At 37.2% G+C, this 26368-nt stretch overlaps 1 protein-coding gene across 1 annotated transcript; it reads right to left on the bottom strand.

The window, feature by feature from the left end:
* Positions 1 to 672: 672 nt before the first annotated feature.
* LOC103928979 (uncharacterized protein DDB_G0282077-like) lies at positions 673 to 1557 on the bottom strand. Its single transcript, XM_009338118.3, has one exon. The coding sequence runs from the start codon at positions 1255 to 1257 to the stop codon at positions 895 to 897; it is 363 nt and encodes a 120-aa protein (XP_009336393.2). The 5' UTR covers positions 1258 to 1557; the 3' UTR covers positions 673 to 894.
* Between the last annotated feature and the right edge of the window lie 24811 nt (positions 1558 to 26368).

Genomic DNA, 26368 nt, shown 5'->3' with positions numbered 1-26368 from the left:
CTACAAATTTAGTCTTTTTAAATTACTGATTTAAACATGAGTTAATTACTGTGGGAAATGGATTCTATTATCACAAACGGAGTTCGAAAGTTTAGGCTGACAAAGAGACAATTGGCAAGACAATCCCAAACCGTCCCGTCTGTCATGCATTCAGCAATCGGCAGTTAAAAGAAAGAAAGACTGTCCAAATAACAATATATAAAGGCATATTGCCTTTAATTTAACATATACTACATTTAAACTAAATTTGTAAATAAAAAATATCACAAATAGATAATAAGTTTGTTGATCAACATTTATATAATAATCCAATCATCAACAACCACATTATTTAGTTTATAAAATTTGGTTTAAAAATTGGATAATGCAAGAGAGACTAAATTTGTAAACAAAATTTGCAAACCAAATAATGTGTTACCAATAAGAAATGAGCACATTTATCAACGCTTAAGTCAACTTCTATGTCATTTAATTTGCTAAATTTTGTCTATACATTTAATCTCCTAACATTACTCTTAAAATTTTAATGTGCATATCCTTACCCTGCTTGTAATAATTGATGGTAAAGTAGTTTAAACCATACAAACGTGACGAGAACTGAAGATGATAGAGATAGTTCCGAATTGAGGTCATGCCAAATGGAAGCCATATACGTAAATAAAAGGCACCTAATTTGAAACTAAGATTAATTTACTACCAGGCAATTCTTTTATTGACAAGCACTCAAAGAAAGTACATATCATATTACAGAGAAACATTGAGCAGTGACCAACCATCTATTTAAGTTTAATTCTTCCATAGCCAATTATTTATTCATATTTTTTACACATAATTTTGTTCAATAACCAAAACTAATAGCAAGGTGACGATTTCCCGCATGGATGGGAGGACGTCTTAGCCTCGTCCTCGGTTTCCTGACCCAGACCCAGCCCTAGAGCCTGCATAAGACCCAGCAGATGAACCTGCTTCAGACCCTGCTCCGCCCGACCCGCTGGATCTTGAAGAAGACGATGAACTTGAGCTTGAGCTTGAGCTAGAGCTAGACCCACCCCCAGACCCCGAACCCGCTCCAGCACCGGAGCCTGCTCCACTCCCACCCAGCCCGACACCTACTCCAGCACCCACACCAATTCCAATCCCACCGAGGTCTATCCCCAGGTCTTTTCTTGCCACGCGGCTTTCAGACATAACAAAGGCACTTGAAACAAGCAAAGCAATTAGGGCAAAAGACATGAAACTAAAACTGAACTTACCCATTGTCAATGTACTACGTACTTCAAGTAGCTCAACTAGCCAAAGGATAAAAAATAGCTGTGAACGATTTAAGGAAACAAACTTAAGAAAGAGCGAGAATGTTTGGGTTGTTATGAATATGATCGAGAGGGACACACGATGAGCTATTTATATAGGAATTTTTGGGACCGGCGTGTGAATGGGATGATATAAAGAATTGAATGATCATGCATGCTACCCAGGCGTTTGTTGTGTTTGGGAATTGTGATTGAACAAAGTTGGTGGATCGAAAGGTGGATGAGCTTGAGTGGATGTTGTTCAGTTTTGTTGTAACACGAGTTGATGTAGGTTGCGGTATTAGCTTGCCGACTTACTCAAATCACACAGACGCACTTACCATAGTGCGGGGTGGCCTACTATTGGTAGTGGAGTACGACTGGCTCCCACGTAACGTACCTAAAAATTTATACTATCAGAAATTTGTGATTCATGAATTGCCACGATCAAAATGTGCATGCAATACTCTCCTAATGAACAAATTAATAATCAACATTATCAGAAATTTGTGATTCATGAATTGCCACGATCAAAATGCGCATGCAATACTCTCCTAATGAACAAATTAACAAAATGTGTCAATTATGGTCTTCATACCAGAAATACTATGTTCTCTAGCAGCCACGCATTGAGATGAATTTCCAAAGTATCCATTTGGGACTTGTAATTCAAATAACCATTTACGTAAAGCTCTATTATCATCATTTGACAATGTATAGCCATCTGGGTCAAAGTCGAGCTTACCGTCCTCTCCTACTTTAGGAAGATATCTTTCCCTTATTCCCATTTCGCGAAGATCAAGACGAGCATTTAAAGAATCATTTGTCCTACCATCAATGCTTATCATTGTGCCAATCACACTCTTCTAAGTTGTGACACACCAAAAGTGTTTCCCAATAATGTAATTGAAATCTTTGCCATAAGCATTTCAACAACACTAATAGCAGCCCAATAATCTAACCTCAGAAATACGTGATAGCTTCATTAAAATACCCAATGAGATACGCACTATTGCTTAGTTTCATGATTTAAAGGTTGTTGGTTGTTTTATGAACTTTGTCATATGTTAAAGAAACTAATTCTCTAATAATTATGTCTTATTTAGCCTTGTGTTTTCTAAAATTGCAGCCATGACAACAAGAGGAATGAGTCAAAATAGACTACTTATTCACCTACACCCTCTTCAGACCAACATGATGTTACTTAACCATCACATGATAGTGAAATACAAGAGACACAACAAACATCTAGTGAGAATCAACCTTCAAGTGTGGAAGGTACCTTATTTATATCGGTTTTAAATGGACATTTTATTAATTGATTATTTATCAAACATACACACACATTATTATTTTATTGATTAGGTCCTACCAAAATGAAAGGTAGACAGAAGGCTAAGGGTAAAGATGGGAATGGCACTCCAATTGTAATACATGATAGCAGGTAATTAGCATAAGTCATTGAAACCATGATTGTCAAAGTTAACTATTTAGATATGTTTATTGGTTTAAGCTAATTTTATTTTTACAGGATTGTACCCACAAATACTAACTATAGGGGTGCTCTTTAATCAAGTTATTAATGGGCCTTGGATTACATATAAAGATTATCCAAAAAGGAAAATGGATGAATTGTATGCTCATTTTAAGGGAACTAGATGCACATAGACGTGTTCTTGAAGAAGAGGTGAAGGTTGCTTTCGAACTATATATTAAAATAAGATATGCCGATTGGATGAGCACATTGAGGAATTCGTTTTTTCATAAGTACAAGACTATTGGGGAGAGTTACATTAACTGCTCATCAAACGTATCTAAAGATGTTTGGTGTAAAATGTTTGAAAGTTGAGAGAAGCCTGAATGGAAGGTAAAAGTTTCATTTAAGTAATATCATCTAATGATGGTTAATGTATTATTTTCTTTAAATGTAATGCTTAATGTGAGATGGTTAGGTTTTAGCTTTGCTTTCTTTTCATGCGGAAACAGAGTGTGCAAAACGTGTGTGGTAGGGAGCAGTCCACAATTGTGGACATCACCGGTTTAGTTCAAAAGGCAAAGTACAGAAAAGATGAGGTAAAAATACTATGTTTATGTTTTGTTTCCATACCGTCATTCTTGCATGTTTAAAATTTATTTGACAAATTTTATTTTTTTTAATCTTAATAGCTTGTTGTAGTGGAATTGAACCTAGCCCAATTGATTGTTTCAAAAAGTTTCATGTGAGTAAGCGTAAGAATGATAGTGAAGAAACTTGGGCAAGTGAAAAGAGTTCTCTACAAATGCCCCCACACCTAATGTGTTGCTCACATGGAAAGGGCAGTAGGTGTTGAAATCCCAAGCTACTTGGGTTTGTAGAGTTGTTACCCAATTTGAACTTGATACTCTTCCTTGATTTGGAGATAGATTTCTTCTAGGAAAAGGAAAATAATTGCCCCCAACACCTATTTAATTCTCCCTTAAGCAGGGGATTAAATAAATTTGGAGAAGAATTATTATTCCAATAAGAAGGAGAAGCCAGAGGATATTTTTTTTCTTCCCTCTCCCCTAGTATTCTTCTTTTCTTGCCCTTGCAAAGGGTCGTTTCTCGTTGTTCTTTTTCTTTTTCGTACCGCACCAAGGTAAGAAAATTTTGAATTTTTTCTTCTTCTTGAATTTTTAGGAGCCTTGGGGCTTGAAAAATTGGCTTGGTGGATGCCAAGGATGCATGAATGATGTGGCAGAGAGGCCACGGGCTGCAGGTGGTGCGACAAGGGTGTTGGCTGGGATGGGGAGACCGACTTGGGTTGGGTCTCCAAAGCTCATGTGTTGGTGCCTTGGCAGTGGGAAGAGAAGGAGAGAGATTGGCGTGGGCCAACCTTTCTATGCGCGGGACCTGGGCCGTGAGGCCTGGGTTTTCTTCCTGGGGCACCTTGTGCATAGAGGAAAGGAGAGGAAGAAGGTGTGGGGCTCCCTTCCTGTTGGGGCGCATCCGTGCTGTGTTTCTTAGGCATATATATATATACACACGCATTCATCTTTTTCTATTTTTTTTTTTTTTCAAACTGCCTTCTAAATATATATTTTTTCTTCATACTTTTTGCAGAGACTCTGAGATGTCTTCCTCCGATCACAATAGTGACGAATATCCTCCACCTTTGTATCGTCAAGGTGGTTCACTCGGCAAGGTGGGTTACTTCAAGGCTGCGCATGTCAAGATTAATTCCGACAAGCTGTTTCAGGATTTTCTTCAGGCATACAAGCATGCGATTCTATCAAGTATTTGCGTCAAGTGGGTGAAGGATGATAGCAGCCATGAATTATGTGGAAAGGGTACCTCTGCCAGGAAGAGAGCTATCAAATTCCATCCATATTACTTTGTGTTGGGATTTACTTTTCCCATACCACGTCTTTTCCAGGAGGTGATTTGCTCCATGAAATGTGCACCTGCTCAGTGCTCCCCAAATGCAGTTCGTACGATGGTGGTATTCTCAAACTTGAACAAGTTCTTTGAGATTGGCTTGACCATAAATGAGTTTTGGTACTTCTTTGAGATCGGCCATAAGGAAGGCGTGGGGCAGCTGAGATCTTGCCATAGGCTATTCAATGCATCTAGCAAAGGTGACCATCAGTGGGCAAGAGATACCTTAGAGGTGAGTGGAGAGTGGGAGTCTGACTCTTCTCCTGAGCTGCGTGTCCCAACTACCTTTATCTGTGATAAGTGAACTGCTTCATTCCTGTCCTGCTAGTGAAGGCATAGGCTTGAAACGCTGGTAGCTGTCGCACCTTTGTGCATACTCCCTAGCGTCTTGATGCATGGTTGGCCAATAATGGCCAGCGTTGAAAGCTTTTTACGCCAAGGAACAGCCTCCAGAGTGGTTTCCACAGACGCCTTCATGGATTAAGCTAAGAATCTTCAGGTCGTTGGGAGGCGATAAGCAGCAAGATATGGTCCTGGAAAAGATCTTCGAATGAGCATGCTATTCCACATGTAGTAGCGTGTTGCCTTCATTTAGAGCTTCCTAGACTACAATATATTTGCAAGGAGTGTTCCATTGACTATGTAGTCGATGATGGAATCTTGCCAACTCGGGGCTGTGCTAATCTGTGCCACCTTGACTATTGGTTCCTCATCTATGTTTAGCTTTTCCAAGTACTCGACTGGGATGAAGCGCCTGAGCTGATGGTCTAGCGTAGAGCCTAGGCTTGCCAGTGCATCTACGTGGGCATTTTCTGCTCGTGAAACCTAAGTGAGTGTGTATGTCTAGAACGTCGCTAGTTGCTCTCATACCTTTTCGAGGTATCGGGCCATCCTTGGATGCATGATGAGCAGGTAAAATGTATATAAACAGGCAATGACAATTTATAAATCTCAACAATATAATAGCACTTTTAAAATGAAATAAAACATGGCATGACAGACATAATATTAAATCCAAAAGCATTTGCGGAAACCATAAAAACTTTATATAATATATATATATAAACAAATGCCCACTCACTGATATGTAGCCGGATCGTAACCTCCTAGCTCATCAAGATAATTTTCTCCTATATGTGAAACAACTATAGTAATTATTTAATTAAAACATACAATAAAAGGCTAGGAAAATCCCCCATAGTTTGCTCAAACGAGGGGTTTAACTATACGAAAACATTTTACTCGATGTCATGAACCCATACACATTGACCACGCACTACCATGAAGCGGCATGCACCTCCACGCACTGCTAGCTTACGGCCACATGCAAGTCATGCGCCTGCACGCGCTGGCAGGTTCCAGGGGAATATTCCATCAAAATTGACGGAATATTCTGTTAAGTCTAATGGTGTTACCTTAACAGCATGAGAATATTTCGCCAACTTTAACGGAATATTCTCCTTCTTCCACAGATCTCTGGTCACCATCGCCGCCGTCCGTCGCCGCCATCTGGTTCGTTGAAATCTGGAAAATTTTGCCGGATTATCTTTAAAACTTTAAAACTTGGAAATGAAGCTTGGAAAGAGAAGAACAAGTTTATACTTTTTGAAAGTTCAAAAAGTGGACTGAAATGGACTGAAAATGGCTCGAAAGTCTCAGCCCTAATTCCAACATCCCAAGCCGCATTTCTACACGTTGGCTTCTCTTCAAACTTAAGCTAGAGGCCTTGGCGAGTTGTGTAGTTTCTTCTAAACTCTCCAAAACCTTGTAACTTGAATGGAAAGTCGCCAGAGAACCATGATTCGAGTCGGAGCTCCAAGTTGGAAACTCAAAAATCGGTTATTTTTTAATTGACTAGTACGGATGGACTCGTGGTGAAGAGAGGAGCATGATGGTGGTGGTTTGAAGTCCAATCTATGATGTTTGATGATGATCTTTGTTGTTGCAGAGAGAAGACAGGTACGGTGAGAGAGAAAAGAAAAAGAGAAAGAGAGAGAGATAGAGAGTTTCTGATTGGACAAGAGAGAAAGGGTTTCTGATTGGGTGATGGAAAATGGGGAGAAAGGTGCTTGGTTGGTGTGGTAAGTGAGGGATTGGCTTTTAAAGTGGGAAAGGGTCCAAATTTACACAATTTAAAACTACAAAATATCTAGCTCACCCTATCCAAAACACTATTCACTAACACTGATTAATTCGCACACAAATGTACAATTTTTCCCGTTGTTAACATACCTTAACTAAGCGTAACTTCTTCGTTACAAATCCGATTCAGGTCTAACTCCAGCTCACGTGTTCATAATAACGAATTTAATTACAATAATATTAAAATAATTTAAAAGCCAAACAACAACGTCCACGTTAGATTCCACTTTGCCAACAAGGGCATAATCGTCTCAAGATGATGATTCGTCTCAAGCCTATATCCCAAGTCCACCACAAAATCCACCACCAAGTCAAGGTGGTAAATATTATTATGATCACTAATTTTATGTAGTTTATTAATTATCGTTTGTTTTAATTTTATGTAATTTATTAATGATCGTTTGTATTAATTTTATGTAATTTATTAATTATTGTTTCTATTAATTATGGCTTATTAATTATTGTTTCTATTAATTATTCTTCCTTAGTGTTTCAAGAGCTTCATGTGTTAGTTTTTTCAGGTTAAAATGTTCATAAAATTACTTTAGGATAGTCTACATAATATTTTTTTTTTTTTAAAGTAGTTATTTAAAAAAAAAATTAGCCTAAATTAATTTTTTTAATAATATGGGGTTAAAAATTTAACCCAAAAGGGTTGCAGCAGAAAAGCTATTTCTGAGTTAAAACCTAAATTTTCAGGGCAAAAATTTTAGGTTTTAACTCAAGAGTTGGAGATGGTCTTAAGGGATTAAAAACCAGTTTTAAGTGTTAGTGCACTCCACATATTATTTGATGAATAAAAAAATAAATTAGAGAAGATAAAAAAAGAAAATCTAAATTTGGATGTAATTTACAAATCTAATATTCATATCGTCACCCTAACCAAAAATCCAAATTTAAATGCCACTTAGTACTACGGTCTAGTGATATTCCTCTTCACTTGTAAGAGAGAGGTCTTAAGTTTGATTCTTGCCAATGACAAATTTGAACCACATTATTGCTAGCCCATCGTGAGGCTTAGACCAACTTCAACCCTTGGAGTAAGTCCTAAAATTTACCTTGTATTCCTCCCCTCATTTCTTTCCAACCCTTGGGCCAATTTGGGGTTATGGGTTAGAAGCTAAAATTGGGTCAAATACCGGCCAAAAAAGTGGGCTGGGTTAGTGGTGTGCCCCACAAATGAGAGTGAAAAACAGGAGGTGAAGCCCAAATGCCCAGGTCTTACCCATGCGCCCTTACACATGCCAACTTTGCAGCAGGTGAACCCCACCCATGTGGGCTTGTCCCCCACCCATCTAATCTTCATGTGGGCTTTTCCCCCCACCTATCTGATGGTCTTAGACCCCATTTGGTATTGCTTTTTTCTCTCACTAAAAACTGCTTAACTTTAAAGTTAAGCAGTAAAAAAGTGTTTGGTAAAAGTAAAACATCTTGCTTATTTTAAAAGTAATGGGCTCTAGACAACAGCTTTTAAAAGCAGCTTGCATGTTGCTTTTAAAAGCTGCTTTAATAAAAAGCAGAGCTGAGTCCTTAATAATTATTTTCAATTACTGTAATACCTTCACTTTTTTTTTTTTTTAAATGACATTGTTTAGCATTCCACACACATCCTATTTCCTTAGAGGATAAAGTCAACGCTACCACCTACCACTACAAATACTAACCTTACACCATCACTGCCATTACAACTACCATTTTTGTCACCACCACTGTCATCACTACCATCATTGTCACCACCACACTATTGCCACCGCCACTGCCACAATCGCCACCACCACTACTACCACCATCGATGTCGTCATCGCCACCACCACCACCATTATTGCAATTGCCACCATTGCCATCACATCCACAACTACCAATACCACCATCATTGTCGACGCTGCCGCCAACACCACCATAACCGCAACTGGCACCACTGTCACAGCCCTACCACCATTGTTACCTTTCCACCTCAACCAACACGTCTCACTAATGGCTCTTTTTCTAATCTACAGCTGCAATTTAAATAGGGTGCTGGTTGATTCAGCAGTCCAAGTTCAATTAAGTTCAATTTTTTTATATATTTGTTTAAATTTATAGAATCCAACTGTTGAGATCGAATATGATCAAATCTAACAATAAAAAAAAAAAAAATTCTAACGGCCCAAATTTAAATCCAATGGCCGAACCAACTAAAAAAAATTTTAACTCGAAATTCACCCAAAAACTCTATATGTACATATGTATTTGTTCAAACATCCACACAAAACTCACTTTTCTCCTACAATTCTTCTAATTTTTATTTCTACCATCTTTCAAAGACCTCTCCTTTCATTATGGTTTATTAATGATCCAATTTAGTGATTTTTCCATAGTGTTTTATGAGTTTCATGTGTCACTTTAGTGATTTTTCAATATTTATCGGAATATAAATATTTTTAGATTAAAATGTTCATAAAATTAATTTAGGATAGTCTACATAATTCTTTTTTTATATTATTTTTAAAGTTAATATAAAAAAAATAGCCTAAATTCATTATTTAATAATATGCAGCTAAATTTTAACCAAAAAGTGTTGGAGCAGAAAAGTTGTTTATGAGTTAAAACCTATATTTTTTGGACTAAAAATTTTAGGTTTTAACCTATGGGTTGGACATGGTCTAAGCCCACTCCCCCCCTTAGAGCAAGTCCATCCCTAAAAATGCGCTGGCACTCAGCCCATTTAATCCACTTAAATAAATAGTAATTGACCCTAATGAACATTAATTGGCCAAATGCATCTCCAAAAAATGCGCTAGCACAAAGTCTAGTCAATTCATATAAAATAATAAATAAATAAATAGTTTTAATTTCGGATAGGATTTTTAACCAATCTTGTCACGCCACGTGTCATTATCCAAAAGTACTATTTTGTGGATAGATTTTCAACCAATCCCGACGCGTCACATGTCACTATCTGTTTTACAATCTTGTAACCAAGATTACGATAAGATTTTCAACCAATCTTGTCAAGTTATGTGTCATTCTCTGAAAGTACTAATTTGTGGACTGATTTCCGATAAGATTTTCAACCAATCCTGACATACCACGTGTCACTATCTATTTACAATCCTTTAACCAAGCTTTTGATAAGATTTTCAACCAATCACGTAATGCCACATGGCATTATCAAGAACCTCATCCTTTCTTTTTGTGTCCATATAAACCCTACATCCATCCTAATTTATACACCACACTCAAACTAGCTCAAAATCCTTCTTCATCGTTTATAAATCTTGAGTTTTACAATGTCTTCTTCAAGGAGATTGTATGAAATTGATGAGCAACTGAAAAAATTGTTGGCAGAACAGGAAGAATTGTTCATTCTCGAGGATGATGGAGATGAGACGTTCTTCATGGAAGAGGATGAGGATGATGAACATAGAAGGTAGAGAGCCTCACATTCTTATCGTGTTGTGCAAGCTGTGGGTCAGATCTCCAAACCTAGACGTGCGGCAAACTTGGATAGAAAAAGGGAAAGACGAGGTAAAGATCTCTTGGAAGCTTATTTTATCCCCAACAATTTATTCCCTGATCATATTTTTAGACGTCGTTTTAGAATGCAACAAAGTTTGTTCAACAAAATCATGATTGATATTGCAACCATGATCCATACTTTGTGCAAAAAAAAAAAAAAAAAAAAAAAAAAAAAGATGTTTTTCATGTTTTAGGTCTTTTTTCTGAGCAAAAAATTACTGCTACCTTGCGGATGCTTGCACATGGAGCATCTGTTGATCAACTATATGAGATAGCGAGGATGGGAAAATCAACTGTTCTAGAGTCCCTGATGAGGTTTTTCTCCGCAATCGAAGCCTTCTACAACAATGAGTACCTTTGGAAACCTACGACAATGGACCTGCAAAAGCTTTTAAAGAAGGGTGAGATGTGAGGCTTTCTTGGCATGATTGGAAGCATCAACTGTGTGCCTTAGACCTGGAAAAACTTTCCAAGTGCGTCACAAAGAGCTTACGACGACAGAAAATCAGTCAAAAGTATCATTTTGGAAGCGGTGGCATCATTTGATACATGGATTTGGCATACCTTTTTTGGTGTTCTAGGAGCTCAAAATGACTTCAATGTCCTGGCCCAATCTCCAGTGTTCCACAAGGTGCTGCAAGGAAAAGCATCAAAAGTCACATATCGGGTCAATGAAAATAAATACGGAGCATACTACCTAGTAGACGACATTTACCCAAGGTGGACAACATTTGTCAAAACAATGCCACATCCACAAAGTGAAAAGGAAAAACACTTCGCAAGATGTCAAGAAAGGTGTAGGAAGGATGTGGAGCATTGTTTTGGTATCCTACAAGCTCATTGGGCGATTGTCAGGGCTACTGCTAGATTGTTTGATGTCAAGGCTCTTCGATCTATCATAATGACGTGTATCTTTCTCCACAATATGATTGTGGAAGATTAGTGATAGGAGCATATTCATGCGACTTAAATGGCTTGTTCTCGTGCATTTACGTTATGTTTCTTTAGTTATTTTAGTCCTTTATGCTTCTTTGTGTGTTTTCAGGTTCTAAGGGCAAAGTATGCAAAAGGGTGCATTTTGGAGTAGTTTGGGGCGTTAAATGGATTGCATATACTTGAAGCCAAGTAGATGGACGAAATTGAAGACCAAAGGAGGCCCTTTGTACCAGAAATTCACACCAACACATCCCATTTCAGATTGCATTCCAATCATTCCAGCCAAGCCACATGCACTCCCTTTAATTTATTCAACCTAGCTGTCAAAGCACATGCACATTCACCCTAATCATTCACATACACAATCTGCCATCATTCACACATTCATTCCACATGCATTCATCAACATATCTAGCTGTCACTCACATGCATTCCCTTCATATAAATCAGCCACATGCACCCATAATCATTCATCATCATAACCTAGCTGTCATTACCCTTTAATCACATGCATAAATCAGCCACATGCATCTCCCATCACCATTCCAGATTTCCACCAAGTTCCTAGCTGTCATATTCCCTCCTTTTCACCTATAAATAAGCATCCATTGCAGCCACAATTCATGCATTCCCATTCATTCTCATTCACTCTTCCATATTCAGAATGTAGACCATCAAACCACCCTTGCCGTGCCCTCCCTACCAATCCAAACACCACCAGAAATCATCCCATTGCCGTGGCCTCCCTCATCCATTTCCATAATTCCCTAATCCATTCAACACACCAAAACTCACCTTAGACCTTGTGGTACAACGAAGAGGAGGAGAAGAGTGCCTAAACGTTCATACAATTCAAGTTTGAGTTGTTGGAATGTTTAGGTGTTTCTTTTCCTCGATTCCAATGTTTAATTTCAATTCTCTTTGTTTTGTACGTATGAGGAACTAAACCCCCCTTGGCTAGGGAGGGATTCGAAATATATGTTTATGCTTGCATTTTGATTTGATTACTTCTAATTGCATTTCATAAGTTATGGATTCAATTTGTTTAACTGTTTGATTGATAACTTATTTATGTATGTTTATTGAGAGTGCACGCTTAATTTTCATGCATGAATATGACGCTAGAATATAAGTGAGTTTCACCTAATAGTTATGAACTTATATTCACAAGTAGTGGAGGTTGCTTATAAACAATCGCGTTAAATGAATTCTTGGCAAGAGTATCATGCATTCATAGTTACAATTGCCTCGTCAACACTTATAATTTTCATAGAACATAATGATCTCTCATTGTATCTCTTCTATGCATTCATGTTGAGAACCATTGGAGAATGATTTGAATTGTCGCATGCATCATCCAATTCAATAACATAAGGAAAATTTGAAGGTTAATTAGTGCATCACGGTTAACTTGGGGTGTTGAGCATCATGGTTTATTGAAAAGCAATTGGAAATCGTTTTATTATGCAAGTGTAACATGTGTGGAGATGAACCCCTTGGCTAGCATCCATTCATTCCATTTCACCAATTTCATATTTACATTCTGTTTTAATTGCAATTTGTTCATTTAGTTTAATTTCGTCAAAACTCAATCCCCCTTTACTTTATTGTCCAATTTAGTTAGAAAGTGTCTTAGTTTGTGTTTATAAGTGTTTTGATTCAAGTTATTACACAAATTTGTCCAAATTCACCAAAGTGCTCAAAACTGCCCAGAAAGTGTTTTTAAGGCAGTTTTGAGTGTTTTGGGTGATGTTTGAGTCTTTTGGTTTGTTTTAGTATTTTAAGCGTTTAGTTTCGCATTCTTTGAGTCTAGTTTAGTGTTTTAAACTTTATTTTACGTTTTTGAGTCAGTTTCCAAGTGATTTGCAATCCCTCCTAATCCCCGGTTAAGAACGATCCCTACTTATACTTATACTACAATTGTCAAAAAGAGGGTTTAATTTGTGTGCGTATAATTCTCGCATCAATGAGTATGATTATTGTGCTCATGACCTCACCGAAGATCCCGTGCAACATGTATATATTGTGCTGATGACCGCACCAAAGATCCTGTGCAACACAAGCCATTGGAAAGGGATGGAAGTTACAATCAATTGATCATTGATCGGTACATTTCTATACAACAACTAACACACCCCGACCTGGAATATCCACTAGGACTCCGAATCGAGCTGTGTTGGCTGACACCCAAAAGGTGACGAAGCCAAAAAGTGTGATGATGATAAAAAAAAAAAATGAATTAATTTGAACCTAAGAGTGTCTAAATACCAGAGTGCGATGTGGGCGGGAACGAACCCATTACACACGCAATACAGAGCATAAGTAAAGTACAGTCAGGTAAGGGAATGATTATACCATCATAAGAAAACATCTGTACTGAAAATTGCCACAAATCCTCGTCGATACGGAACTCTGCTACTAGAACCTGGAGGGGTGCAAAAATAGAAAATGTGAGTGAGTGAAACAAAACTTTTCAAACCAATTTCAATTACCAAAGGCAGTAGCCCCTCGTTGTAACACCTGTATAATTTCCCAGAAAATAACAGGCGTGACTATAACTCTAAAGTTTAACCAAATAACAGTCGCACAGTTATACCGTGTCAAATATCTCAATAAGAATAAGTAACTCAGGTGAAATAAATCAATAGGAAATGGTATGTCAGCCGGATCCACCTATTGTGACCTGTACGGCTGAACCAATAGCTCATCAACATGCTAGCCGAAGTCACCTCATGTGACCTGTACGGCTTATCCATATCTCATCAATCAATGCTAGCACACAAGTCGGAGTCACCTATAATGACTTATACAACTTATCCATATCTCATCAATCAATGCTGACATATAAGTCGGGAGTCACCTATAATGACCTGTACGACTTATCCATATCTCATCAATCAATGCTAGCATATAAGTTAAGAGACACCTATAGTGACCTGTACAACTTATTCACATTTCATCCCATATCCAAGTAATATGTCAACCAGATCCACCTCTTATGGCCTGTACAGCTGAACCCATAGCTTCTCACATATCCTTACACACGAGTCGGAACCACCTATAGTGGTATATACAACAGGACTGGGTGTAAATAAGTACACTCAAGTGCTACGATCACATGATGACTGTGCGAATAATCGTGGGTCACCTACGAGTCAAAACCACCTATAGTGGTCTGTACGATACGACTGTGCACCTACCTTGGATCCAAGGTGAGCGTAAGGTGTGGGAGGTGAACATCACGTGAAGGACTGTGCCCTGGCCATGGGCGGGAGTACTAACACTGGGGTGCAGGGTTATGAGTTCTAACTACACCCATTGTAACATATACAACTCATGGGCAAACAGTACGACAATGTCGGAGTTGTCTATTATTGCAACCTGTACGACAAGGTCAGAGTTGCCTAAAACTTACATGTAGTCATGTCATAATTCCATCATTTCAACTAATACCATAAACTCACATGAACTAACCTGTGCGTCCTGCGTTCACCTTTACACTTCAGGGCGTTCACCTTTAATTATGTGCAAGTAACATACATATGGATATACCAGAATGTAAATGTGAAATTCAACCATATCATAATATTTCCAAATATATATAAACATATATACAAATGGCCTAATATGCGTAAGCTGTAACACCCCACTCTCAAACTATTTACCTTCGGAAATAAATATTGGTGATAAGCCCAACTAAACACTAGTACTACAAGGACATACTAAAAGAATAAGTCCCACGTGTCTCTAACCGATGGTCAACTAAGGTCAACACCCTCGCCTCTAAGGGCATTTTCGTAAAATCACGCTTTTAAAATTTATAAAATTGTAAAATTAGGGACGGGTTGTCACAACAACCATACATGCACTTATGCCGTCAAAGTGACTTGATTGAGCACCAGTGGGGATTGAAACAACATGAGGAAATTTAAAAGGAGCTTGTGGTGGAAGAATAAAGTTCTTAGTTTATTTGGTGTGTTTTTTTTTTTAATTTTTATTTGGTGAGTTTATGTAATTTTATTTGCTGTGGTTTTTTAAGTTTATTTGGTGAGTTTATGTAATTTTATTTGGTGTGTTTATGTAATTTTATTTTGGTGTGTTTATGTCACATCCTAGCCTGGGGCAGATCACTTCCCAGGCCCACTCCACCACCGTAGCATGATATTATCCGCTTTGGGCTTACCATTCCCTCATGGTTTTGTTTTTGGGAACTCACGAGCAACTTCCCAGTGGGTCATCCATCATGGGATTGTTCTAGCCCCTTTCTCGCTTAACTTCGGAGTTCCTACGCAACCCGAAGCCAGTGAGCTCCCAAAATGCCTTGTGCTAGGTAGGGATGGGAATATACATTTAAGGATCATTCCCCTGGGCGATGTGGGATGTCACAATCCACCCCCCTTAGGGGCTCGACGTCCTCGTCGACACACCACGACCAGGGTTAGGCTCTGATACCAAATTGTCAAATCTCGGCCCAGGGCGGATCACTTCCTGAGCCCGCTCCACCACCATAGCACGATATTGTCCGCTTTGGGTTTACCATTCCCTCACGGTTTTGTTTTTGGGAACTCACAAGCAACTTCCCAGTGGGTCACCCATCATGGGATTGCTCTAGCCCCTTTCTCGCTTAACTTCGGAGTTCCTACGCAACCCGAAGCCAGTGAGCTCCCAAAAGGCCTCGTGCTAGGTAGGGATGGGAATATACATTTAAGGATCACTCCCCTGGGCGATGTGGGATGTCACAGTTTATGTAATTTTATTTGGTGTGTTTAAATAAAATACTAAAAATAAATAAGAAATTACATAAAGTACTAGAAATAAATAAGAAATTACATAAAGTACTAAAAATAAATAAGAAATTGCATAAAGTACTAGAAATAAATAAGAAATTACATCAATTACTAAAAATAAATACGAAATAACATAAAGTACTAGAAATAAATACGAAATTATATAAAGTCTGAGGAGCTAGGATATTTGGTGCTAGGATCTTCATTACTAGGATCTGTGTAGCTAGAACTCCCTCCACTTGTTCCCTCGTCTCTTGCACGCCTCCTTCGCACCACGTCTCCTTTTTCCGATGTCCAAAAATATTTAGAATTCGAAGACATTCCTATGAGAGGCTTGTTCATAGTGTCACGATCTGCTTGAGCCATCCTTTCTTCTCGAAGCATCTCCATTTCTCGATTAAGCATCTCCACTTCTCGAAGCATCCTTTCTTCACGATCTGCTTGTGTCTCTCATTAGCCACATCACGTCTCCTAGTAGCTGCTAAGATTGCTTGCATAGTCGTAACTTTTGCCTCATCTCTAGCTGCTTCTTGAGCCATGCTCAATTCACCTTGCCGAGCAAGTTCGTCCATATATTTTGTGTAGTCATTCTTGGAAGAATTCCCTTTTTTCTTTGCCGCCTTTTTACCTTGAGGCCTTAGGGACCGACGAGTCGGCTCTAGCACTGCTTCAGGCGTCGCTTCCCGCTCTTCAAATGTATCGCCTTCCTGTTGGTCCGGGTCTGCTTCTGGCGAACTGTGTAGAGGGATGTCATGCATGACAACTTCTAGACCGGTTGGCACAAGTTTGTATTTGGGACAATCTTTAACAACATTCCAACATTCCCATATGATGAGACAATATTATAAAATGCGGGTGTGATACAAATAAATAATTAAAAATATTGATGCAGGTGGAATACAAATAAATAAATAAAAATAGTCACTTGATCCGCTAAACTTCTCCCACTACTCAGATTAGAGGAAGCATGAGAGAGGGCATTTTTTCAACTTTAAGCGAGTTGTTGAGTTTTTTCCAATGACCTTGAAGACCTTGACTACTTCTAGCGTCTTTTCCAAGCCTCTCTCAAAACGTTGTAGTAATTCTACTCCACAGTTCTCACGACTGCATTTCATTACCCGTAATCGGGTCATGAGTAATTTGAACCCAGCGTTCACACAACATAACATCTTCGATGACCTTCCACGTAGCCATTTTTTGCACAAAAAAGTATATGAAAGCTTTGGTTGAAATTATCGAAAATATTGAAATGTGGTGTAAGGTGGAGGATGATGGTTATGTATTTATAGAAATAAATAATAATTTTTATTTTTCTTTTTTCTATATTTTTAAACAATTTTTTGATTAATTTTTATTAAGTTAATTAATCTGGACTATTGGATTTGAAAAATATTGAAATCCAACAGCCCAAATTTCAACACGTGGGCAACGATAATAATTCTAACCGTTTGTTTTTTTTTTTTTTTGGCCGAAAATTGTGGACCGTTTATCTAGGAATCAGACGGCCCAAATGCGCCACGTCACTAGCCGTTGGGTTTGAATTTCAAATTTTTTTTACCGTAGGAAATCCAATGGTTCAAAAAACTAGCCGTTGGAAATCCAATAGCCGAATAAGCGCCACATGGCTTTTCCCCGCTTCCCGCACGCCTGATGCAAAAAAAATTATTGGGTCTCGCTGACGTCACATAGGCTGGAACATTACTCAGCACATTTTAGGCCACCCTATATACTGGCTTGGGCTATGGGTTGGCCTATTTGGATTGGCTATAGGGGATTTGAGTGAAGCCAATCTATTTTTTAGGCTTTGTCCCAGCCTATCCCATTGGGTTGGACTTGTTGGAAATGTGCCCTAAAACCAATCATATGATGATACTTTACGGACATTTCACAAAGTTAAACTAATGTAGTTTAAATGTAAAGGGCAAACATTATTGTTTGAGCCGTCTCATATAAACGTTATATGCTTAAACGATAAGTCCAAGGAATATGTGATTGGGAGAATGCGATCTAAAGAAGTTAGATTCATGAGACCATTCTTTCGTAGACACATCCTAAACGTTCCTGATCATAGGATTGCCAATTGGGCATTGACAGTCCGTTAAGATCAGTACGTGCTGTGTCTTCTCTCAGGGAGAGTGACTAGTCTCGAGTCATTGGTGTGAGTGACACCAAGACAAGCATGTAGGTGCTCAATAAAGAATGAGTTCACTGAACACGATCAACGAAGAGTTCTCATATTCATGTCACATGAGAACTCATGGTTGGGATAATGCAAATTAGTCTTTTGACCTGAGGCATCACAGTTATCTTGTGGTTAGGTCCTTAATCTTTGATTATGTCAAAGTCACTCCATCAGGAGGGTGTCCACGGCATCGTTGGGGTTAAGCCACTTAGAAATGGAGGCAAGTGAATGCGCAACAAGGGATCTCTAACCTTCAAACTGTTTGAGGGAGAATACTCTATGATATGATTAAGAATCTTTGGCCAAAGTATGAATGAGATTTAGGAATGTGTTCCAAATCACATTCAAGGTAATCATATAAGCACAAGACTCACATTGGATAGTAGACATGAATAAACTATCAAACCAAACAATGTGGTCAAGAGTATTGTATTAGAGAAACACCGTATTGCATTTGTAATCCTAAAACTGAATAGGTTCTCCACCTCTTCTGATTAGCTTGGGTAACCATGACATGCTGCTAGGCGTCAACCATGGTTTGTGGAAGCCCTAAAAGTGTATTATCACTAACGGGAGAATTGAAAGTAAGTTTCAATTCACAATCGATTAGAAAGAGTTTTAATCGCCCACTGCCTCGCTAAAAGGAACCTAATGGATCGTTCACCGAGTAAGGTAGAGTTTGAAGAAATAATGGAGATGAGTAAGAATAATTAAATGGTTTAATTATTTATCTAAGGCTAGGATTAATTAATATGTTAATTAATCAAACGAATAAGTTCGTTAAAGACCTCGGGTTAGTTTTGGGCCGCAAGGCCCAATGGGATTTGAATGTCAAGCCCATTAACTCAAGTTGTATGACAACTTGAATAAACAAAGGGCTTGAAAGCCCAATAAACCCTATAGGCCGGCCATGTTAGAAGAATAGGGCTTTTGGTCCATTAGGTCACTTATTTGAAGGGACTATATAAAGGACTTTATAGCCTAAAATTCATTAAGGGTTGTTTTTTGGGGAAAGGATGAGAACACAAGCTCTCCCTTCTCTCTAAAATTTCGGCCACCTTGGAGGGATCATCTAGCAATCAAACTCCTCCAAGGTCACTCATTTCTTCTTCATTATGCCTTGGTGATGAATCATTAGAGGTTCTCAATTTTGGGAACTTTGGAGAAACCTTTTTTATCCATCCAAATCCATAGATCTAAGATGCAAGGAATGAAGGCCCTCTCTTTGGGTGATTAGCCTTTGTTTAAATACAAAGAGGAATCTACAAAGGTATATATTTCAACTCACTTTGTTTTGAGTTGATTATTGGTTCACCATTTTACTAGGCTTTGAACATTCATGGGTAATGTTTTGTTTTTAAGTGCATGCTAGCATGATTCCGCCTTTAATTTGTTAATTGCATGCTAATGATGTTGCTTAAATGAACATGTCATCTTCCAAAATAATCCTTCAAGTGGTATCAAAGCCTAGTTTATGGTGGATCCTTTTGGGTTTTGTGATTTTTCATATTTTGTGATTTAAGTGTTGTAAATGTTACAAGCTTTATTCTTGCTTCTTTGAATGTAAATTTTGTTAGAAAATTTGCCATCTCAAATGTTGTAGATGTAGTTCATATGAGCATGAATTTTGGAGCTAAATATTGGTGCCATGTTTTTGGGGAAATTCGGCCAAATCCAAAGGGTGGATTTTTGGGTTCTTGTTTGACTTGTTAAAAGTGTTTTAAAGTGACTTTTGGAACCCCTATATACCCGAGTATGGTTGTATGTTATTTCCCTTAAGTTTGAGTGGTTTTGGGATGTTTTTGGGTGAAGAATGTTCTTCATTGTTCTTGATATGTTCTTGCCAAGAACAAAAGGTTTTGTGTTTTGATTCAAAGTTTTTGATTTATTTCATAAAGTTTTTGTTTTGAAATATTTCTTATGATTAAATATATTAGATATTTATTTTAAAAAATTAAAGAAATTTTAGTGGGTAGGTGTGTAATGATTTATTCCATTTCACACACCCCACTTACAAAAACTTTGAAATTTTTTTTATTACTTTGCTTCAAAACCGGCCACCCTACTCAATTAGGGTCCTTGTGGGGCTTTTATGCAATTACATAAAGTTTTGATACTTTTGTGTATTTGTACTTTGACCCAAAAGTTTACGTTTTTACGTAAAGGTCCAAAATCACTAAAAGGACAAATTGTTTTGCTCCTTTAATGAAGTTTTAGCTTTTGTGGAAATTTTTGGGTTCTAGTTGTAATTACATGAAGTAGTGGACTTTTGTGTTTTTACAAAGTGACCCCAAAAGTTTAAGTTTTTGCAAAATAGCCCAAAAGTTGAGGTTAATTGCACAATGGCCCAAACAAGTTGAGGTCATAGCATTTTGGCCCAAATTAGGTAGAGAACAAAATTGTTTTGTCTCTTTAAATGAGAATTGAATTTTCATTTCATTTAGCTCCATTTAAATCAATTCTATGGATACAAAAACCAAATGAAAATGTGGCATTCAAGTTTAATTAGTTAAAGCGTTAATTAATTAAAGAAAGGGTGATTATGAACCTAAGCCTACTATAATTGAGCTATGTGAAAGGCCGTTTCAAATTTGTTTGAACCATGGGAATGTGTAGATTAAATTTTGGTTGTAATTTGATATGATCAATTGTTGTAAAAGAGCATAAGCTCTTCTTTACTTTAAAGTAATTTGATTTGATCAATTGTTGTAAAAGAGCATAAGCTCTTATTTACTTTGAAGTACTCCTTTCTTGTTTTATTCGATATGCATGAAATTGGAGTAGTTGGGTCCAACGCCCAATAAGACAACATGCCTTAATGTGATTAAACGCGTAACTAAAATCAATCACCATCCCTAGACCGAGATTCAACACTAGGCTCGTGTTGAATCGAATCAAAGGTTCATAGTCATCCTAAGGCCCTAAGGCAACTATATAGTCCATCAATGAATGCAAATCTTATGTTAGTAGTACCATATAGTCTTGCTTTAAAAACCGTTTTAAAAGCATAGTGGGAGTATTATATACTACTAAATCAATCATATGGACCAATAGTTGTAATAGGACCAAAATGTTTTAATTGGATTAAAATGTATGTTTATATGTGTTGAGACCTAAAAACCCTCAACTAAAACCATTATTAAGTTGATAAGCGAGAGATGCTTTGAATATCTCTTCGTGGCCTTCCACCGTGGTGGGCTCCAATCGTTTGTGACTTGTACACCGGCTTCACCCTATCATGGGGGAGTACAAAGTGCATGCTTACACTCAGGAGGAGTCCATAAACATATGATGAGGTAAGTGTAGGCAACGAGGATGGCCGATATCATATCATTGTGAGGCTATTCTTGAACCCCTTCATGAACTAAGCATGGTGGGAATAACTTAACTAAGTGCAATGGTGCCGATATCGTATCATCGTGAGGCCACATTCTCTAGAGGCCAAACTAGATGGGTAATTACAAGAGTTGTAAATGAGTAAAGTGTTATTCTCTCATCATTATTTTTGCTAACCGATATCGTATCATCGTGAGGTGGGCTTGGTAATGGTGAGTCTCCCATACCCCGCTAAGAGTTCAACAAAACTCTCGAATTCCGATGAGGGATATGAAATTTGCCAAAAATAGTGGGTGGTGCTATTTGATTTAAAGACCCGAATCAAATGGCTTAAAATCAATCAATTTATATTCGTTATGTATTTGTTTACCAATATATTTGCAAACGCTATCCAAAACTTGACAAAGAAAAGCCGAATGCTTTAATTTCCGGACTTAGTTCTACAATCCCATAGATTCTCTTTAATGGCTTGTAGATGTAACTAAGTAGTCTCATCCTCACAATCTTCCTATTGATAATGTATCATTGGAAGAATATGTTAGATAAGTCTAAACATGAGAAGGACAACACTTTTAATGTCATAATTCTTCAAATACAAATTGTTGTATGAAGAAATAAGAGTTGCTTTGAACAACCCTTAATCAACACAAACTTTAGTGCTTGTTTCTTTGTTACATAAACAAGGAACTTTTGAAGTAAGCACAAGGGCATGGACGCTTTATGTGCCATGATTCTTCACTTACAAATTGTTGTATGAAGAAATGAGAGTTGCCTTGAACAACTCTTGAAAGTTTGTAATTATGTTTAGAACATAATGGTTGGTTGACAAAAATAGTCCATCAACATGGACTTATGATGATTTTGAATCATTGAGTGTTGAAGTGTTAAACCACTTAACGAGACAGAAATTAGGCAAGGACTTCACCTTTGTGTCCCTATCCTAATGGTTCACTAAGTTTATTGTAAACTATATAGTGAACAATAACCACACACTCTCCAAATTGTTTGATGTGTATAACACAATTGAAATAAGTTTCAAGAGAGATAGTGGGAGTTTAGTGACCATGACTATTGTAGTCAAAGGAGAAGTCAAATGAAGAAGGCAAAATAACTCCAAGGGAACAAACTTTCTTTATGAAAGGATGGACATTGGAAGGGGTATTTGCAAGAAATGTCTTGCAAGTATCAAGAACACACCTTTCGAAGGTGTTGTAATATGTTCTTGAAATAGTTCAAAACAGTTGATTCTTCTACTTGAATGCTTGATTCCGTATTAGTAACTATGTTTTACAATTGTTGTAAAAGTGTGCTAATAAAAGGTAGAAGATTAATGAGAGAAGAGAAAGTACTTCACATTCGGAAAGTGAATAAAATATAGATCTCTGCGAAAGCGGATTGTACTTACTTTCTCATATGAACTACCAAAGAAATTGGAAAATACTAAAGATTGTCTTTACATTCCAATTTAAGGAACTTAAATCCGTCACTATAGTAGAGATGGATAAATGTTTTGTTTGACAAAACATTGTTCTTTATTAATCAATAATTAGATTATTGTAATTTAATTGGTTGTCTCTATAGTAGAGATGATGTGGTAGTTTAACTGTTTAGAATACGATGATGCTTAAAACCCAAAAGGTTGCAAGGGAGTGACTAATCCCAACTGAGTTGTGATACCTCTAAAACATAAGTTACGAGTTGGTCATAGATGGATGCTTTGGATCGTTAGATCCGGATCCAATACCTTCTTGTTAAAATTGTATAGAGGCGAAATGTTCGAATCTTTATTCTTTTGGAAAGAAGAAAGAATCACAAAGTTGTTGAGGTTAATTCACTTAGATGTTAGTGGCACTTGTCCACAACATAATACTACTCATGTTGTATGACATTCACCGAAGATCACTCTCGGTTGGACTATAGTTTATTTTGAATAAACACAAGTCCGAATACTTTGCAAAAGGTTTCAAAGAATTCAAGAAATGTGAGTTGATGAGTAAGACGTCTAAAAGTATTTACCTCCTTGGATTTGATCCAAGGAAAGATAACACTTTAGATGAGTTTCCTTGAAAGATATCAAGGAAAATAGCATCATAAGATAATGAATTTCTCCATTAGGAGAAGAACGAACTTGAATAAAATTTAGTTCGTTGGATGTTATCGATTACCCATATATAGGATATATATATACTTCTAAAAACAATATGATTGTCAATTAGAAGATCTTCCAAAATTTTCATAACTCCATAAGATGTAGTTGGAAAGAAAGACAAATCTTAAACATGTTAAGATTTGGGGTTGTGTGCTAATAAGCAATATTTGTTTGATATGATCAACAAAAATAACAACCTAGTTCCTACACCACAAGCTCCAAGGTAGTCGAGAAGGATTTATAAATCGTCTCAGTTGAATGGTTTGAACTTTATGACTATGTCATAGAGTTACACCTCTTAATTCGAAAGAAATAAGAATGAAAATCCTTATGACTACACTGAGTGTATATATATGACATATACTCAAGGAAATGGTAAAGTACCATTTGAATCGAAATAATGAAACCTTAATAGCTAATCGGTAGCTTAAGGTGACTACACTCAAAGAAAATGGTTGACTTTGAAGAAACCGTCTTTGACATAGTCTTAGTTTCAATTAATTCGAAGATTGCTAGAAACAACTAAATGGTGATTCAATGTTTGGACATAATATGGGTTTCCGAAACCATTATCAAGATAGTCTTGATAATATATGTCTAAAACTAAGAATCACAAGACATATAAGTTGTAGAGATCCATCCATCATGAATCTCAGCAAGTTAGTGGGAGCTATAAAGCATCTTATGAGAAAAAGGATCAAATCGTTTGATTTCTCATAAAGATGTAAATGAATCTTTTGTTTACTAGGTTTACAAAAGATTAGTGGGAGTTAATCATATTCCTAAATTTGAATATATATACATGATATATATTAATTTTGAAAATGAAAGGAATTCTTCATCGTTAAAGTTATGACTTTAAACATTCTATAATGATAGAATGTATATGGGAGACATAGTCTATATACATGGGATGGAAATCTATAATGATAGATTTCAAGATATAATTGGATTATATCAATCCCTAAAATAGACAAGAGATGCTAGGAAGTTTCTCATATGATGATAAACTTCAATTAGAATGACAATTCTAGTGAGACTAGGAAGTTGTTCTTCTCAAAGGGAATGTACCCTTTGACTCCCAAAGAAATAATGCGTAAATAGAATCATTTATGCATACGCAGAAAGGTGATTTATGTATTTCATATTGTATGAAAACATTGATATAAGTTGTACCTAGAACGGTACAAGATGATATCAGTGCAAGCCCAGGATCAGAACCATGGCAACTGTCAAGTGAATCCTTAGGTATTTAAGAAATACTAAGGATGGATTCCTCAAGAATGAGGAAGAATTAGAGTAATGTAATGGAAGCGTAAATGTATTAGATTATGAATCTAATCCATCATAGAATATCTCTTCATTATGAATGAAGTGATAATGAGATATCTCTTTATTATGACTAAAGAGATATTTGGGTGGAAACGTTAAAAGTAATGACTTTAATGTGTTCCATCATGTATGCAAAATATATTGCCATATAGAAGCTTACAACATTGTTGTTTGGATGGGAAAGTTCATTTATGAACTCTCCATTCGGTTCCAACCAGAAAGTGTATGACACTAATGGGGCGATAACTCAAGCCAGGGAATCAAGGTCTCATCAAGGTCCGAACTCAAATGAGAGACTGAACCACATGATTGGGAATCATGAATAATGGTGACGTCGTTATTCTCAAGGTTGCTTCTATGGATAACATATAGATATCCATCTTGTTTAGGCCTACTACTCAGCCATTTATGAAATGAATTACAGAAGAGGTATCATCACAGATAACCAAGCTGATTGGCTCTAGTGCAAGTGGGAGATTGTTGGAAATGTGCCCTAAAACCAATCATATGATGATACTTTACGGACATTTCACAAAGTTAAACTAATGTAGTTTAAATGTAAAGGGCAAACATTATTGTTTGAGCCGTCTCATATAAATGTTATATGCTTAAACGATAAGTCCAAGGAATATGTGATTGGGAGAATGTGATCTAAAGAAGTTAGATTCATGAGACCATTCTTTCGTAGACACATCCTAAACGTTCCTGATCATAGGATTGCCAATTGGGCATTGACAGTCCGTTAAGATCAGTACGTGCTGTGTCTTCTCTCAGGGAGAGTGACTAGTCTCAAGTCATTGGTGTGAGTGACACCAAGACAAGCATGTAGGTGCTCAATAGAGAATGAGTTCACTGAACACGATCAACGAAGAGTTCTCATATTCATGTCACATGAGAACTCATGGTTGGGATAATGCAAATTAGTCTTTTGACCTGAGGCATCACAGTTGTCTTGTGGTTAGGTCCCTAATCTTTGATTATGTCAAAGTCACTCCATCAGGAGGGTGTCCACGACATCGTTGGGGTTAAGCCACTTAGTCATAGAGGCAAGTGAATGCGCAACAAGGGATCTCTAACCTTCAAACTGTTTGAGGGAGAATACTCTATGATATGATTAAGAATCTTTGGCCAAAGTATGAATGAGATTTAGGAATGTGTTCCAAATCACATTCAAGGTAATCATATAAGCACAAGACTCACATTGGATAGTAGACATGAATAAACTATCAAACCAAACAATGTGGTCAAGAGTATTGTATTAGAGAAAGACCGTATTGCATTTGTAATCCTAAAACTGAATAGGTTCTCCACCTCTTCTGA

This window comes from the organism of the source record quoted next, unplaced genomic scaffold (genome assembly GCF_019419815.1).
Source record: "Pyrus x bretschneideri cultivar Hongxiangsu unplaced genomic scaffold, Pyrus_bretschneideri_v1 Contig110, whole genome shotgun sequence".
NCBI lineage: Eukaryota > Viridiplantae > Streptophyta > Magnoliopsida > Rosales > Rosaceae > Pyrus > Pyrus x bretschneideri.
The sequence above is the reverse complement of the archived record's forward strand: the minus strand, read 5'-3'. Positions and strand labels throughout refer to the sequence as shown.

What these genes read in the sequence shown, in the direction of transcription:
- LOC103928979 (XM_009338118.3), bottom strand. Translation starts at nt 1,257, where the DNA reads ATGGGTAAGTTCAGTTTTAGTTTCATGTCTTTTGCCCTAATTGCTTTG.